This window comes from Martes martes, assembly GCF_963455335.1.
Source record: "Martes martes genome assembly, chromosome: 1".
NCBI lineage: Eukaryota > Metazoa > Chordata > Mammalia > Carnivora > Mustelidae > Martes > Martes martes.
Genome location: NC_137888.1, coordinates 39,944,429 through 39,959,395, shown reverse-complemented (window position 1 = coordinate 39,959,395; position 14,967 = coordinate 39,944,429). Strand labels below are relative to the sequence as shown.

At 38.2% G+C, this 14,967-nt stretch overlaps 2 protein-coding genes across 6 annotated transcripts in view; one reads left to right on the top strand and one right to left on the bottom strand.

Moving 5' to 3' along the window:
- Positions 1-10,163, bottom strand: part of ZNF654 (zinc finger protein 654) — an 84,499-nt gene extending 74,336 nt beyond the window's left edge. Inside the window, exon 1 of one of the 2 annotated variants that reach the window (XM_080829468.1) lies at positions 9,876-10,163. In XM_080829468.1, coding sequence (XP_080685594.1) covers positions 9,876-10,064 — 189 coding nt within the window. In that variant the 5' untranslated portion in view covers positions 10,065-10,163. The remainder of the gene's footprint in view (positions 1-9,875) is intronic. The other variant, XM_080829469.1, reaches the window with a different exon arrangement.
- A 206-nt stretch (positions 10,164-10,369) lies between these two features.
- On the top strand, positions 10,370-14,147 carry CGGBP1 (CGG triplet repeat binding protein 1). 4 transcript variants are annotated; one of them, XR_013968358.1, is made up of 3 exons: positions 10,370-10,466; positions 11,169-11,372; positions 13,563-14,147. XR_013968358.1 is itself a non-coding variant. In XM_080829489.1 (2 exons), exon 2 carries the CDS (start codon positions 13,582-13,584, stop codon positions 14,083-14,085), a length of 504 nt encoding a protein of 167 aa, XP_080685615.1. In that variant the 5' UTR covers positions 11,232-11,372; positions 13,563-13,581; the 3' UTR covers positions 14,086-14,147. The 4 variants fall into 4 exon arrangements, 1 of the variants encoding a protein (XP_080685615.1); XR_013968359.1 differs by having other exon boundaries at positions 10,370-10,568; XR_013968360.1 differs by having other exon boundaries at positions 10,379-11,005.
- Positions 14,148-14,967: the final 820 nt, after the last annotated feature.

Genomic DNA, 14,967 nt, shown 5'->3' with positions numbered 1-14,967 from the left:
CCAAATAGAAAAACAACAACAACATAATAACATAAAATAACTTCTACTGGTATGTAAGCATCAGAACTCTTGCATTTTATTTTTTTTTATTTTTTTTTAATTTTTTTTTTAATTTTTTATTTACTTATTTGACAGACAGATCACAAGTAGGCAGAGAGGCAGGCAGAGAGAGAGGAGGAAGCAGGCTCCCCACTGAGCAGAGAGCCCAATGCGGGGCTCGATCCCAGGACGCTGGGATCATGACCCAAGCCGAAGGCAGAGGCTTAAACCACTGAGCCACCCAGGCGCCCCAGAACTCTTGCATTTTAAAAATAAATACTATAGTGAGCCACTGCTTCTGAAAGAAGTATATCCCATTTAGGTGGGTTGAGAGAAATAAACGAAATAAAAGGGTTGAGAATCACTTCTTAAAGGGAATTTCTGATAGCTTAAGTTTGATTTTTTTTTCTCTTTTACATTCATGAACATCTTTAGTTTCTGCTGCCTTGACTCTTTTTTAATCACTATTTCTACTCAGTCCACAACTGCTTTATCAAATACATATACACAGATGTTACGATACCAAATGCCTATTCCTAGGTACAGTATAATGTAAGTGTATACTGAAATGGCTAAGAACACACAGGCTCTGGACAGTAAGGCTGGCCAGATTCCACTCTGACAATCACATACTAGCTATAGTGCCTTAGTCAAGCCATTAACTCTCTTGGTCTTAAGTTTCCTGATCTGTAAAACGGGAACAGGGACACATAACCTGTAGGGTAATGGATTAAGTGATAAGACACATGAAAGGATTCTTATGATTATGTGAGGTAATAAAATGCCTAAGTCATGCAATGAAGTGAGATGAATGACAAAGGCAATGTGACATAGTGTTAGGCTACCTCTGACCTTTTGACAATATGTCAAAAGGAGGATCATCTGCTTCTGGACCACAGGTGACCTCAGGTAACTGAAAACACAGAAAATGAAACCATGGATAAAGGGGCTACTATACTGACATAACTGCTTCTCCACGTTCTCTCTTTCCTCATTTCACTTCTCTGTACCATTTTTTACCCCCAAATGAAGCCAGAAAATGAGCTTGTGCCCTTCTTTCTCCAAGTTAATTAACTGATCAATTACAACACTCAACCCCAAATGAATATAACTAATCATGTAACTAGTCATGCCTTCGCCTATGCAGATAAGCACTGCTGAACAAAAGTGTAGACTAGTAGTACTCTACATTAATAATCAGCAAATTCAAATGGTTCTGTAGGTCAATTCAACCTACCTCTCTAAGAAGCTACCATTTTAGACCTCCATTTGCCTTCAACCTCCAACCAGCATCATGTACACTCAACAGATACACTTTTCCTGCTACCCCAAAGCTCCTACATAAAGCAACCCCTCCATTTGTACTTTGAATCTTAATCTTCCTTCCCTTTTTGGAATCTTATTTTATAGATTATCCCTTCTTTCTTTTGTAAATTTACCTCATCCTCAAACTACTCCACCCTGACTTCTGCTCCTATCACTGTATCAAAACAGCTCTGCTTAAAATCACCATATACCTCTCCGTGTTAATTCAATGGTTGGATCTCAATAGCTTTCAATGTCAAGTACCATTCACTCCAACCTGAAACATTCTCTTCCATTGACTTCTCTGACACCACAGTTACTCGGTATTCTCCAACCTCTTTAACTAATCCTTCTCAGATTTCATTTGAAGACTCAATGTTTTCTAACAGGAAATTTAACTGTGGAGTTGCTGAAGGTTCATTTCTAAGTCCTCCTTCTTTTCCCATTCCATATTGTCTCCCATGTTAGCTCATTCATCCACATGGTTTCTTCAAATACCATCCATCCACATAGCTAGGATGACCAGATCTCACTTCAGCACTCTGGATTCTATAAATTCAGCTATCTTTAAAATCCCTCCTTGGCTGAGGAAAGGCATCTAAAATTCAACATGTTCAAACTAAACCAAAAACTCCCAGCAGACCTCAACTTGCCCAAGAATCCAAAAATAGGCAAGAGTCTTATTAAGCCCTATTTTATTGTATTATATACCTATTCTTCAAAGAACTTATCAAAGTTATAATTTTATACAAAAGCAAAGACAATACCTGTTTGCTTACTTCTACAGACCCAGTACCTTATATAACTGACAAGCTTCAACTATAATATCAATGACTTTTTTCCCTACTGCCTAGATGGAAAGCCTTTCAGCTATTTTCATACTCACTTCTGCTTTGAAGAGTTGAGTATACCCAGCGTTTGGTACAGAGTGCAGTGTACTAGACTTCATAGGATCGTATGCAACAAATTATTCGGACAGAATTCCTCTCACCTTGAGTTTGTCAGCGGTATTCCACCATGGCTCTAACCAGGTGATACTGATTGGGTCTCATAATAGGAACAGACCCATGGTGAATAGAGCATACTGCTGAAGTAATGAGCTGACCTGTCAGAGAAATAGGGAGCTAAGAAATCAATGTGATATATATTATATGAAGGCTAAAGGTTACCTATCTAGTATTAGATTTATTGGAAATTACAAAACTTAAAAATACTCTCTAATTTAGACAAGGTACTGCTATAAATAACTACAATGTAACCAGAATTAATATTTAGTTAAGTAAACTAGTTTAGATTTTAAATGTTCTACTATTCTTACCACTGCATATTAATGCACTTAAAATGGTATACCAATTAACCATAGTTTACTGATCTTATTTATGGTTTCAAATAACTTATCAGACACTGATTTTACCATAGCTTTCTTAAATTTAATTTAAAATTCTCTTTTTGTTTGTGATCACTAAGGTATAGTTTAGTACTTTTTGGCAGAAAAATCAAGATTCAGTGCCAACAGTAATAGCACAACCGGTGCCTCACTTCTGTTTGGCAGAACTGCAAATGATGGTATCATTAAAATACTTAAAAGCAATGAACTTCATTTAAAAATATTTTCTCCTACCATTTTATCTACAAAGTTAAAACTGAGATTGACTTTTTTTAAGCCAGTATGATGGGTGGTTATTAGAAAGCAATATGGACATATTTTTAATGCAAGATTGTATATAAAGAAGTTATTTAAATTTACAGTTTCATTGGTTAACCTAAAATGATCTTTATAAGTTCACATAACCAATTCATTTTTTTTAAAGTTACATACTCTTAGTACAAGGAGTTCACATTTTATCATACTCAAGTAATCTGGCATTTACAGCATTTATTCACAGAAAATAAGACAAGAAGGTAGGAAGAGTAAAAAATAGTGTTTTTTTTATACTTTTATTTTTCCTCTGATTATAAAGATAGTTGGTTTAATCAAGAAAATATAAAAAAATTAATAACTGTAAATAAAACAATCAAATTCAGTTATAAATTTATCATGAAGAAGTTATCCATTTATTAACAATTTGGTATATTTCTTTTCAGTCTTTTTTATTTACAAAAATGGAATTACCCGTTCCTATGCCTTTTCAGTAGATATTATAGCATGAACAGTTTCCCATTTGAATAAATATTTAAAAATATGTCTCTCAGGAGAACATAGGATTCTACTACATATAACAATTCCCCTAACTTTAGTCATTAAAGTTATTGTCAAGGATTTGCTATCATAAATAATGTCATAAGGAACAATAAGTACCATTCAATTTTGAAAGTCAATTTAAAACACATTAAACAACAACAGCAACAAAGCAGTTAGCTCCCCAAATATAGCCATCAAGATTTAGGGTTCACTTTGCTTTGTTTTTCCTAATTATAATAAATTAATGTGTTTCCATGGAATTCACCTTTTATGAACACTGGAAATGTCCCAAATGCGTCAAATTTTGAAAACCATTTTTAAAAAGCTAAAATTTTAATTTGCAATTTAGTAATACAAATTATTTTGCCAAAAAGAATGCACAAAGTAAATCTGTGTGATGAAACTATTTCTAGCTCTGTATATTCACTACAAAGTACAACAGGAGTAGGACACTCCTTTTCAAAAGTAAGTTAATCACTTTGAATTAGTTTCAGTTCTTTTCCTTTTCATCATCTTTCATGTCTATTATTCTTTATTGAGCTGAAAAATGAATTTGAGATTTCTAGTTAAATATGGCAGATTGAACACACATTTATTTCTGCTCCCACTTGAAAAATCCACTGAAATAACAGTAAAAATATTTTTGTTTCAAAAGACCTAAACCCACAAGGAAGAAAACAATGAGAAGAGAAAGATGACAACATTCAGATAGCTATTATTTAGAAAGGAGGGAGGGAATTCAAGAACAAGTTAATTTGTACTGAGAAATACCAGAAAATCTCAGGAATTTGAAACACCATGTATCTTTCAAAAGTGGAGGTGAGAGTGAAAAACAGTAGTCTCCCCTAGATCCCTTCCCCTACCAGATCAATGGAAACTCAGGATTCTCTGAAGAGGCTGGACTATAAGAGGCTCGGAAAATGGGCAGAGGAGGAAGGGGTCAGAAGGAAGGGAAGCAATATAGAGGAAAGTTGGGAGGGTGTGGTAAAATCAAAGTGTACAAACTGAAGAGTGAGTCCATAAGGTACTCCCTACCTCCTCTAGGCTAACTGATCATATCCCTAACAAGGAAAAAAAAGTATAAACATGGAGGTAAAAATCCTAAGAGCTAAAATAGTTGTAAGTGATTGCCTCCAGGGAATATGTGGGTTAAGAACGGGACAGAGTATGACTGCAGCTTTTTATGATAAGCTGGGGGGGTGGTTGCGGAGACAGACACGACTGGTAGTCTAATATCCTAATATCCTTGTTTTTTTCTCCCTTACTAGCAGAATCATAGACATGTATTTATCAGGAAAAATAATACAAAAAAATATTAAAACGTCCTAACTTTTTTTTCCCCAATGGGGATAGCTAACAAGGTGGAAATTGAAGTCACTGAGTAGATTTAGGCAATGTATGTCTTACCCAGACACACCCTGTTCCTACTACTTAGAACTCAGATGTGATGGCTGGAACTGCAGCAATTATCTAGAGTCACGAGGCAAACCTGAGATAAGACAACGATGACTGATAAGAAAAAGCAAATGATGGCACTATGATGACAAAGCCACCATATCATTTCCAACTATCCATTCAAGACTTTTCACATAAAAAATAAATGGATACAACTGTTTAAGCTCTTTAAGTCAGGTTTCTATTAGAAGCAAAATTCAATTCCTGATATTTAAGTCCCACAGGACCTTTTAAAATAAATACATATAAAACATTTATAAAAATTAAAAATAAAAAATAATCCCAATTAATAGTAAGAATTGTTAATAATGTATTCTTATACCCTAAGAAACTACTCAACTATAAATACTATGTAAATTCTATATTAAGACTAAAAAATAAAGACCATACTTCCCAAAAACAATTAAATTTTAATTTCTCTAGGGGCGCCTGGCTGGTTCAGTTGGAAGAGCACATAACCCTTGATCTCAGGGTCATGAGTTTAAGCCCCACGTTGTGTGCAGAGATTACTTAAATAAATAAAACTTTTTTTAAAAAGCTTAAATTTTAATTTCTCTAAAGAAACATTAGCATGTATTTTAAAAAATATATTTTTGCCATTTGTATCAATATTACAGACATAAAGTATCCACTGAGTTTCAAGGTAAGGTTATAGTGGGGTTTCTCAACATTGGCACTCTTGGTATTTTGGGTCAGATAATTCTTCGTTGTTGGGGCTGCCCTGTGCATGTTCAACAGACTCTCTGGCCCCTGCCCACATTATGCCAATAGCAACCCCCAATGAAGACAATCAAAAACAACTCCAGACTTAAAGAAGGTCCCCCTGAAGGAAACAAAATCTGAGAAAACGTAGTTGTTTTTGCACATCATTTAGTATTTCATCAGGGTCTTCTAGTTAAATAACAGAATTTTAGAAATGTAACATTCCTAAATTTTCTCTAAATTTTATTGTGGAATACAAACTATAAGCGATCTACAGATTAGATTATCTCTACTGTCCCTCTTAAACCGTCAGAGGATTTTGCACTACAGAAATATTAATAGCTTCTATCTATTTAATCTTATCTATGTGCCACATAGAGTACTGAGCACTTCAGGTTCATTCTCTCCTTTTCTACTCATGACATCCTCATGGGATGGCTAGTAACCCTACTGTAGTAAAAAAACAATTTAAAATCTATTTTAATCAACATATCAAAGTATTTCCAGAAATATTTCTTTATCACTCACTATATTCTTTCTGGCACTAAACTAAGAACAAAGTACCTTAACTTGCTAGTATATAAATTTATGATGAAAACATTTCAATATACCTACAACAAGGTAAGTTGAATTATTACAACCTTCATATATTAGAGAAATAGTTCACAGTACCAAAGAAGTCAGAGAAATAATAATTACCTATTTCTTCAAATATCTTTTATACTGTGGCATAATGAAAGAGTACTTTTAAAATTTTTCATCCATGATTCCCTGAGTACTTTCAGTAACTACTTCTCCCCTTTACACAACTTGCCCAAAAAAATTCATTTTATAATTATTTGAAGATTTTTTAGAAGATTTACTTACTTGACAGAAAGAGAGTAGAAGCAAGGGGAGCAGCAGTGGGAGAGGGAGAAGCTGAGCAGGGAGCCCCATGTGGGGCTCAATCCCAGTACCCTGGGATCATGACTTGAACTGAAGGCAGACACAACATACTGAGCCACCCAGGCATCCCCTGAGGATTTATTTGTAATTTCAGTTTGCACTTCAGTAGAAATTGAAGGCTGGGTTCAAATCCCAGCTTGCCCACTTACTGGAACTGAAGACAAGTTAACTTGTTTAGGCCTCAATTTCTATTATGTAACTTGCGTAATAAGACCAATACGAAGGCTTTAATAGTTAGTAGGCCCTCGATAAAAATTATATTTCCCCCTCCTTCCCTCCTTAAAGCAAATGAAATATCAGTTAAGGGCCAATTCTATTTAAGCATTTGTTCAGAGTCTACTGATAAGAGCCCAGGGAGATGTGACAGAAACAGTTAGTCCAGCATTAGACCATGTAACTATTTGGAGACCAGCACTTTCAATATCTCAAATTCATCATCTAAAAATTAGCTGAAATCTCAGGGGCTATTCCCTTAGTTTAAGATTTTATAATTACTGGTATTGCTTCTCAAATAGAAAAGTATATCATTAAAGTATTGAGTGAAGGCATAATTTATCACATACATTACCTACCGTCTTCTGTTTTACTTCTCCTTGTGGTAAAAGACACAAGAAGCTCTCTTTTTAAGTGTTCCTTCCTCTCTCCCTTCACCCACACAACTAACTGCCAAGACATTTTGATTCATATTTCTCTCTGAAAGGAAGATAAATTGGAGCCTTTCTTCTCAACACCACAAGGCTCTGTGTATAATTCATGTATTTAGTTAACTGTCACCCACCCAAGTGTATATTATCCATTTCATAGATTACCCATGATTAAGTAATTTACTAATGAATATATGTTACTTAATATTATTCTTAGTAAACATTAGGAAACCAAATGCTTAAAAAGAAACAATCTTTGGGAATTAGTTATATGTTCCACTGCTTCTCTTACTGGCAAATAAAACAGAACTACTATACTAGAATCATATTAATCAACAGATAAAATTCAACTTAATACGGATAATCCTTTATTCCATCTTAAAGTTTTAATACAAAAAAGAATTTCACAAAGCTCACCTGCAAGGTAGAACTAGGATAGGAACCCTAAGAACAGATCTACTGGTAATCTGGAGTACTATAAAATATGTAATGAGTTTTCAGGTAAAAGTCGGTAACATGAAAGTATGTCAATATAACTTAACTCATAACTTAGCAATATAAAATAAAATTTTGTTAAGTATTTCCTGTTTAGTTTATTTTCTTGGATACTTAGGAGGTAGTGGAGTTTTACAGAACCATCAACTTCATTTGTTCTTAAAATAATTTACTGTCATTGTTCAGATGCTGTATTTCACAGGCTAAATTTACTAATTTGTTCTTAAAACTGATTTCAAGATATAGAAGAGTAGTTAAAAGTTTTACAAAAATGTCTGGCCCTCAAAATTTCAAATTCTACAGAAATTAACAGTTATCTGATCAAGTAAATTAACAAAGCTAAATGTAACCAAAACCAAGTTGCTCATTAATGATATAAAAGGAAAACAGAAAAAAATGAAAAGACTTCCTGCCATTGAATATATTAAAAAAATCAAATGTAATCTAATTTTCAGAAATTTTAAATACCACAGATACAAAGTCTACCTGTAACATGGTTTCTACATATAAAATATACAGTTAGACAATAAGTACTGTAAAGACATTGAATCTCTAAATCCAGTGAAAGCCAATACCAAAAAAAAAAAATTTTTTTCAAGAAAGGCACTAAATAGGGAACAATGCCAAAGAAAATCGACACACTTTATACCAAGGCAATTTCCACCTTCAAACCAACTTATCTATGGATGTGGGAGGAGGGAGTAAAAAAAAAAAAAAAAAAAAAAAAAATTTTATCTAAGCTAAAATGTTAAAAACTTACCTGAAAATGTCAATTCCGTCCTTTTTCCTTCAATGCTTGTAAAGGCATAAAATCAAATTTCAGCAAACACAATACCCACTTCTTGTTAACTTTATTCCTACTTGTTCCCACAATGAAATGAAGCTAAATTCAATTAATATGTAAAAGATTCAAATCCTTTACATATTCACTCATTTAATTACTCTCCTTATTTGGCAGAAGAGGAAACTAAGGCACAAAATGATTAAGTAACTTGCAGGTTACTTAGGTTACAGGATAACAAAACTAGGAAGTGTTGGAGCCATGATTTGAACCCCGTACATCCAAGATAACAAACAAATTTAAAAAGGAATGGACTGTTAAAAGGAGTGTTAAAAAAGAATTACAAAACAGTTTGCAAAACAAGAGTGTTGTGAATGAGAACGAAATTTTTAAACTATAAATACATGCAGATGTCAATGTAAATTACACAAATTTTACCCCTAGACAAGTACTTTGTTGCTCTAATATTTGATTATGGTCAAACACTTCTAACTATATCAAATCGTAGTGGCAGATGACGAAGTAAATAATTTACCGTCACCGTTCGGACACTATTTTACAGGCTACATAAAATACACTGTAATTTAAAACATGGAAGGGGGTGGTGAGGTAACCCGAGCAATAGTTTAAGGAAAACTACTTTCTCTATCAGCCGTTTATTAGAAAAGGGAGTACGTGTGTCGGGGAACCAGGGTAAGACAAGGTAAGATGACAACCACACAGCTTTAACCCCACCTCCCAAAAAAGTAACAGTGGGTCAGCACCTAAACCAACTGGAGAACTGGCCCACTGGGATCTCGTGAGGGGAATGACAGGAGACCCTAGCAGAGGGGGAGGGGTGGCGATGACAGGAGAGGGGGCGGTAGAGAGATGGCATGCCACCCATCTCCGAAAAAGGGGAGAATGCGGGGGGCAAGGGGCGGAGAAGGGAAGGCAGGAAATGTTGCCAGAGATTCCAAGTGAGGTGAGAAGGAACAGGGTAGGAAACCTAGAAGGCGGGACCCTCGGGCAGATAGGGGTCTGTTTGGAGCAGAGGAGGCATGTCAGTACACAGCCTTCCTGCCAGCTGACCCTCCTTCCCTCTAGTCCCTCCACCCCTGACAAACTCTCACTTTCTCAGCAACCCTAAACCCGCGGGTCATCCCAGTCCCGTTCCCTGCCCCCCACCCCAAGCCGGATAGGTGGAGAAGGGAGCTTCACTCTCTCTCCTTGTTGGGCTGGAGGAGCGAACACCGGACACAGCCCTGATTCGAGAACGAGAAGGGCAGGAGACGCAGGGAGGCCCAGGACCCGGGTGACAAGTCCGGGCGGCCGACGGGAGCCTCACCTGACAGAAGCGTCGGCAGTAATCCCGACTGCTGATCCCAAAGCCGCCGACACCGCAGCTGCCGCCGCCAGCGCCACCTCTGCCGTCGCCCGCAGCTCTAAACCCAACAGGGCCTGGCGGGGACTCCACAATGGCCACGAGCTCTTCTCCGAGGCGTTCGGCCTCTTGATCGCTCTCTTCCTCCGCCATGAGGCTCTCGCCGCCCAGCGCGTACCAGCCCCTACGCCGCCGCCGCTGTAGCTGCCTCGGCTAACCTCCTCCTCCTCTAGTTCCCTCCCCCTTCCCTCCGCCCCAGCCGGACAGGGGCCTCTCGGCTGGCTCTACTTCCGGCTCCGCCCACCCACGCCCCCAGTTTTCATTGGAGAAGTCTAGCCGCCAATCATACACATGCCCACCCTTCCACTCCCATTGGCCAAATCAGCCGTCTGTTTGATAGACTCGCGGTCTGTTGGTCAATGCTGCTCGGCGGTTGCTGGGGACCGCCTACGAGCTTTGCCGTAGGCGGTGCAAGAGGACGGGGCGCGGCGGGGGACACGGCGGCCGCCGCGGGGCTCGATCGGGCAACGGCGACGACGGCGGCGGCGGCGACGGGTCTTCCTCCTCCCTCACCCCCTTGCTCCTTTTTTTCTTCTTCTTCCTTTCCTTTCCGGCCGGGTCTCGTCCACTTCCCCTAACGGCGGCCCCGATCCTACGGTACCGAGGAGCTAGGGAGGCCGAGGGTGGGCCCGGCCGTTGGTGCGGGCTTTGGGCCCGGGGCCTTCCGTCCTGAAGCGGGAGCCGGGGGCGGGGCCGGGGCGCCGTTGTCGGCGGGAGGAAGAGGGAGGAGACGGGAAGCCTGACAGCAGACGCCTCCGCCAGGCGCCTGCCGCCTCCTCCCCTGAGACTGCCGCCAACTCTGCTGTCGAGTTCTCAGGCCCACGGCCGGCAGCTGGGTCTCGGCCCTGCCCAGCTAGCGGGGCAGGGGTTGTGGGGCGCCAGCGTGCTGAGCTTGGCGCGGGAGGAGGGAGTCTAGACGCCGGGAACGTCCCGCGCCCCGCCTTTCCCTCCCCCTCCCGAACCCTGGGGCCTGGGGCGCGCGAGAGGTGCAAAGCGGGGCGGACAACTGAGAAAGGACTGGGTTGAGTGTTGAGGTAAACCTCGGAATCCGGATTTGTTGTGTGGAGTTAACCTAAAGGGAGCGGTTTTACGGACACCTCCGTGGTGGCTGTGTCGTTCTTATTCGTCTTTTTATCTACCCTTCGTTCCCTCCCCCTCCCCCATTTTTTCTTTCCATTTGTTTTTCATGTTTTACAGTAAAGGCATGACTTCCCGGCACCGCAGGGAAAATAGGGTGCAAGCCCAGAAACTATTTCCCCATCACCACTTGTTGAAAAACTGATTAGAAGGCATCTCCGGGTTTGAACAAACGAAAGTGCCAGGATTCCAAGCGTCTTTGGTTTTGCGCTGGAGACCCTTCACTACTGAGTATCAAGACGAAGAAAACTGGAAACTGATCGGGTAAACACTTAAACTTGAAAACTTTTGAGTTTTATTTCGACCTAGTAAATAATTTGCTGCTTCGTTTTTGGTGGCTAATTCCTGCTCTTAACTTTTTAACTTCCTCGTTTAAAATATTTTTACCTTCTGTTGAAAACACTTTTGTTACTCGTGTCTCCGTAAAGTCGAGCATCCTCTACTGGGTGGATATTTGCCTCTGCAGTAACACAGATTTTTGAAAGTTGCAGGACATTGGAATGTATAGGCCTTTCACGTTAGCACAAATGATTGAGCATTTTATGCTTCACAGAATAATGAACATGTTTATTGTTTTAAAGTTTGAAATCTAAGTATTTAAAGAGAGACGACTTTCACATCGAAAGATTTAGGTATTCTTGGGCACAGATATTTAATGTTTCTCATAACAAGCTTAGAACAAAATAATCATAATTTTGACTGATTTTGCTATAGGAGTAAAAAATTCATACTATTGAGTGAAAGTACAAGCATGTGTAGTGTTAATTCATTGCTGACGATTTGGGGGGCAGGAATCATATCTGTCTTGTCTGCTGTTGAAAACCTGTAGCCTGGGTGGCTCAGTGGGTTAAGCCTCTGCCATCGGCTCAGGTCATGATCTCAGGGTCCTGGGATTGAGTCCCGCATCGGGCTCTCTGCTTGGCAGGAAGCCTGCTTCCTCCTCTCTCTCTCTCTCTCTCTCTCTCTGCCTCTCTGCCTACTTGTGATCTCTCTGTCAAATAAATAAATAAAATCTTCAAAAAAAAAAAAAAAAAGGAAAACCTATAGCCTAATACAGTATTTGGCACATGAGAGTCAGGCACTGAACAATTTGTTAATGAAAATACAATTGAAATGTATTAAAACCAAACTTTATCATACTTTGCAGACTTTCTGTGAAACTAAGTCTGTCTCTGAGTTTACGTCCACAGGTGTTTTAACACATTGGCAATTTAGAGTTCTTTTGAGAGAGATTTCCTATAACTCAATCATGAATTCTCTAGTTTGGGTTGAGAGAATACTCCATTATTGCTAATTACACTTTTAAAGCATTGTTGTTGAGAATGTACTTAGGAATTTTTCTCTAACGTATTTATAGAGAACGGCATTCCATCTTGAATTGTATCAAATTCATTTTATTTTCATATATACAGGCTAATATGAGAGCTTAGCCCAAAGGCACAGTTCCAGAGAACAAATGGTTGTCACTGACAACATTCGTTGAGTATCTCAAGTTTTCAGTGTCCATAATGTAACGTCATGGTTTTGGCAAAGATCATAGAAATTTGTTATTAGGGTAAATTGAGAAATTATTAAGCTACTTCTGAGTTAAATACTTGGAAAAATCGTAAACATAATCATTTACTTATTCCATCAACAAATTGTGATTGAGCACCTATCATATATACTAGGCACTGTGTTAACTTCTTAGATTTGTTCTCATTTAGTAGTTAATAAATGAAATAAATAATTAACAAATGTATTAGTCTTTGATGGAAAAGGGGGATAAGTTAGAAAAAGCACTTTGCATGTGTTGATTATCATGCTTTAGAAAACTCAGTGGAGGCATATATACATTAAAAAATAACTGACTTTGAACTCTATACCTTGGCTTTAACATTTAATGTCATTGTTGCTGCTGTTAATTGCAGTTGGTCTGTGTTCTTTTTCAGTTTTTGCTTTTTTTTCTTCTCAGAACAAATCTTCATATAGAATTAGGCCAGTTTAGTGGCCCACCTATTTGAACTAACTTTGTACCCAGTTGCCTATAATTGTGTTCCTAAAATCAGTTGCCCTAGAACTGTGAAGGTAGAATCTCTTTTAAATTTCAATACACATTTAAATTGATGAGAATAATATAATTAATACCCTAAATATTGACATCAGATTAGGTTTTCCTAAAAGATAGTGACATTGGAGTTAGTTGGAATTCATTTTTCATAGTTCTAATTTATTTGAATTTCATCAAATTCAAGGAATGGACCTAGTTGTTACTAGTAACTAGTTACTGGTACTAATAACTAGTACCTTACATATTTCTGGTAAGTTAAGACTTAATGGACACACAAAATTTGAATTAAGTTTTCTGATGTCTTTAAGTCTTGAAATGTTTATACCTGTTTGGTTTTTTTTTTTAATTACTTCGCAGATGAACTGTTGTTGTAACACTTACTTTTGTTTCTCTTGTCTTGAAAGAACCTTATTCAGAGTCAGAATGGAAAGATTTGTAGTGACAGCACCACCTGCCCGAAACCGTTCTAAGACTGCTTTGTATGTGACTCCCCTGGATCGAGTCACTGAGTTTGGAGGTGAGCTGCACGAAGATGGAGGAAAACTCTTCTGCACTTCTTGCAATGTGGTTCTGAATCATGTTCGCAAGTCTGCCATTAGTGACCACCTTAAGTCAAAAACTCACACCAAGAGGAAGGCAGAATTTGAAGAGCAGAATGTAAGAAAGAAGCAGAGGCCCCTAACTGCATCCCTTCAGTGCAACAGTACTGCGCAAACAGAGAAAGTCAGTGTTATCCAGGACTTTGTGAAAATGTGCCTGGAAGCCAACATCCCACTTGAGAAGGCTGATCACCCAGCAGTCCGTGCTTTCCTGTCTCGCCACGTAAAGAATGGAGGCTCCATACCTAAGTCAGACCAGCTGAGGAGAGCATATCTGCCTGATGGATATGAGAATGAGAATCAGCTCCTCAACTCACAAGATTGTTGACAAGGAGGTTACCACCATTGTGATCAAGATAAATGTGGAGTATTAAAGTTATGTGTTGATTATGTGGTTCATTTTTATATTTATTTCATTTAAAATCATGTGATGCAGAATAGTTTTGCAATGTGTATATAGTTGCAGGCAAAAAAAAAAAGACAAAAAAAAACAAAAAACAAAAAAAAGAAAGAAAAAAAAACCTCACTGCAAAACTTGTTAATTTTAGTCACCAATGGTGTAAAGCAAAACTTAGGGTTTAGAGTGTGCTAGGATACCTGAAACCTGATGGTTATCTTTAAAATTGATGGTTTTTCTCCTGAAATGTTTGTGCATGGAAGAACTGCCCTGCTTTTTTACCCTGTTGCCATATATGATTATTCCTTGTGAGATTACTTAATTACTTGGATTGAACACTAGCCTAGGAAATTGAAGCTGCTGCCAGGCAACACCACTCACAGTAACTTAAAGGAATTATTTCTGATTAGAGGATCCTCTTCAAAAAGGAAGAGATGGTGGGAAATTGTTCTTATATCTTCAGATCCCTTGAAGAAATGACTGTCTTTATTTCAAACTATGCGTGTATATGATGTAGTTACCTACCTATTCTTCAGTTCCTCACTGTCTTTTTTCGCCTTTTTTAAGGGTTATTGTATTTAGTAGCAGCTTCAAGTGACCAAAAGACTAAAATCTTTCTTTCAATGTCAGTGCCAAAAGCCCTGGGGAATTTTGCAGTGACATGATTTTAGTCTCTTACTATAAACAAATTTTGAACCATAACTTTTTTCAAGCATCCTCTTGAATTTGCAAGCTTTTTTTTTTTTTAATGTCTTGATGTTAAAAGATTTTAAGATTGGCGTTTTAATTTAAACAGACATTTTATGATTGAGT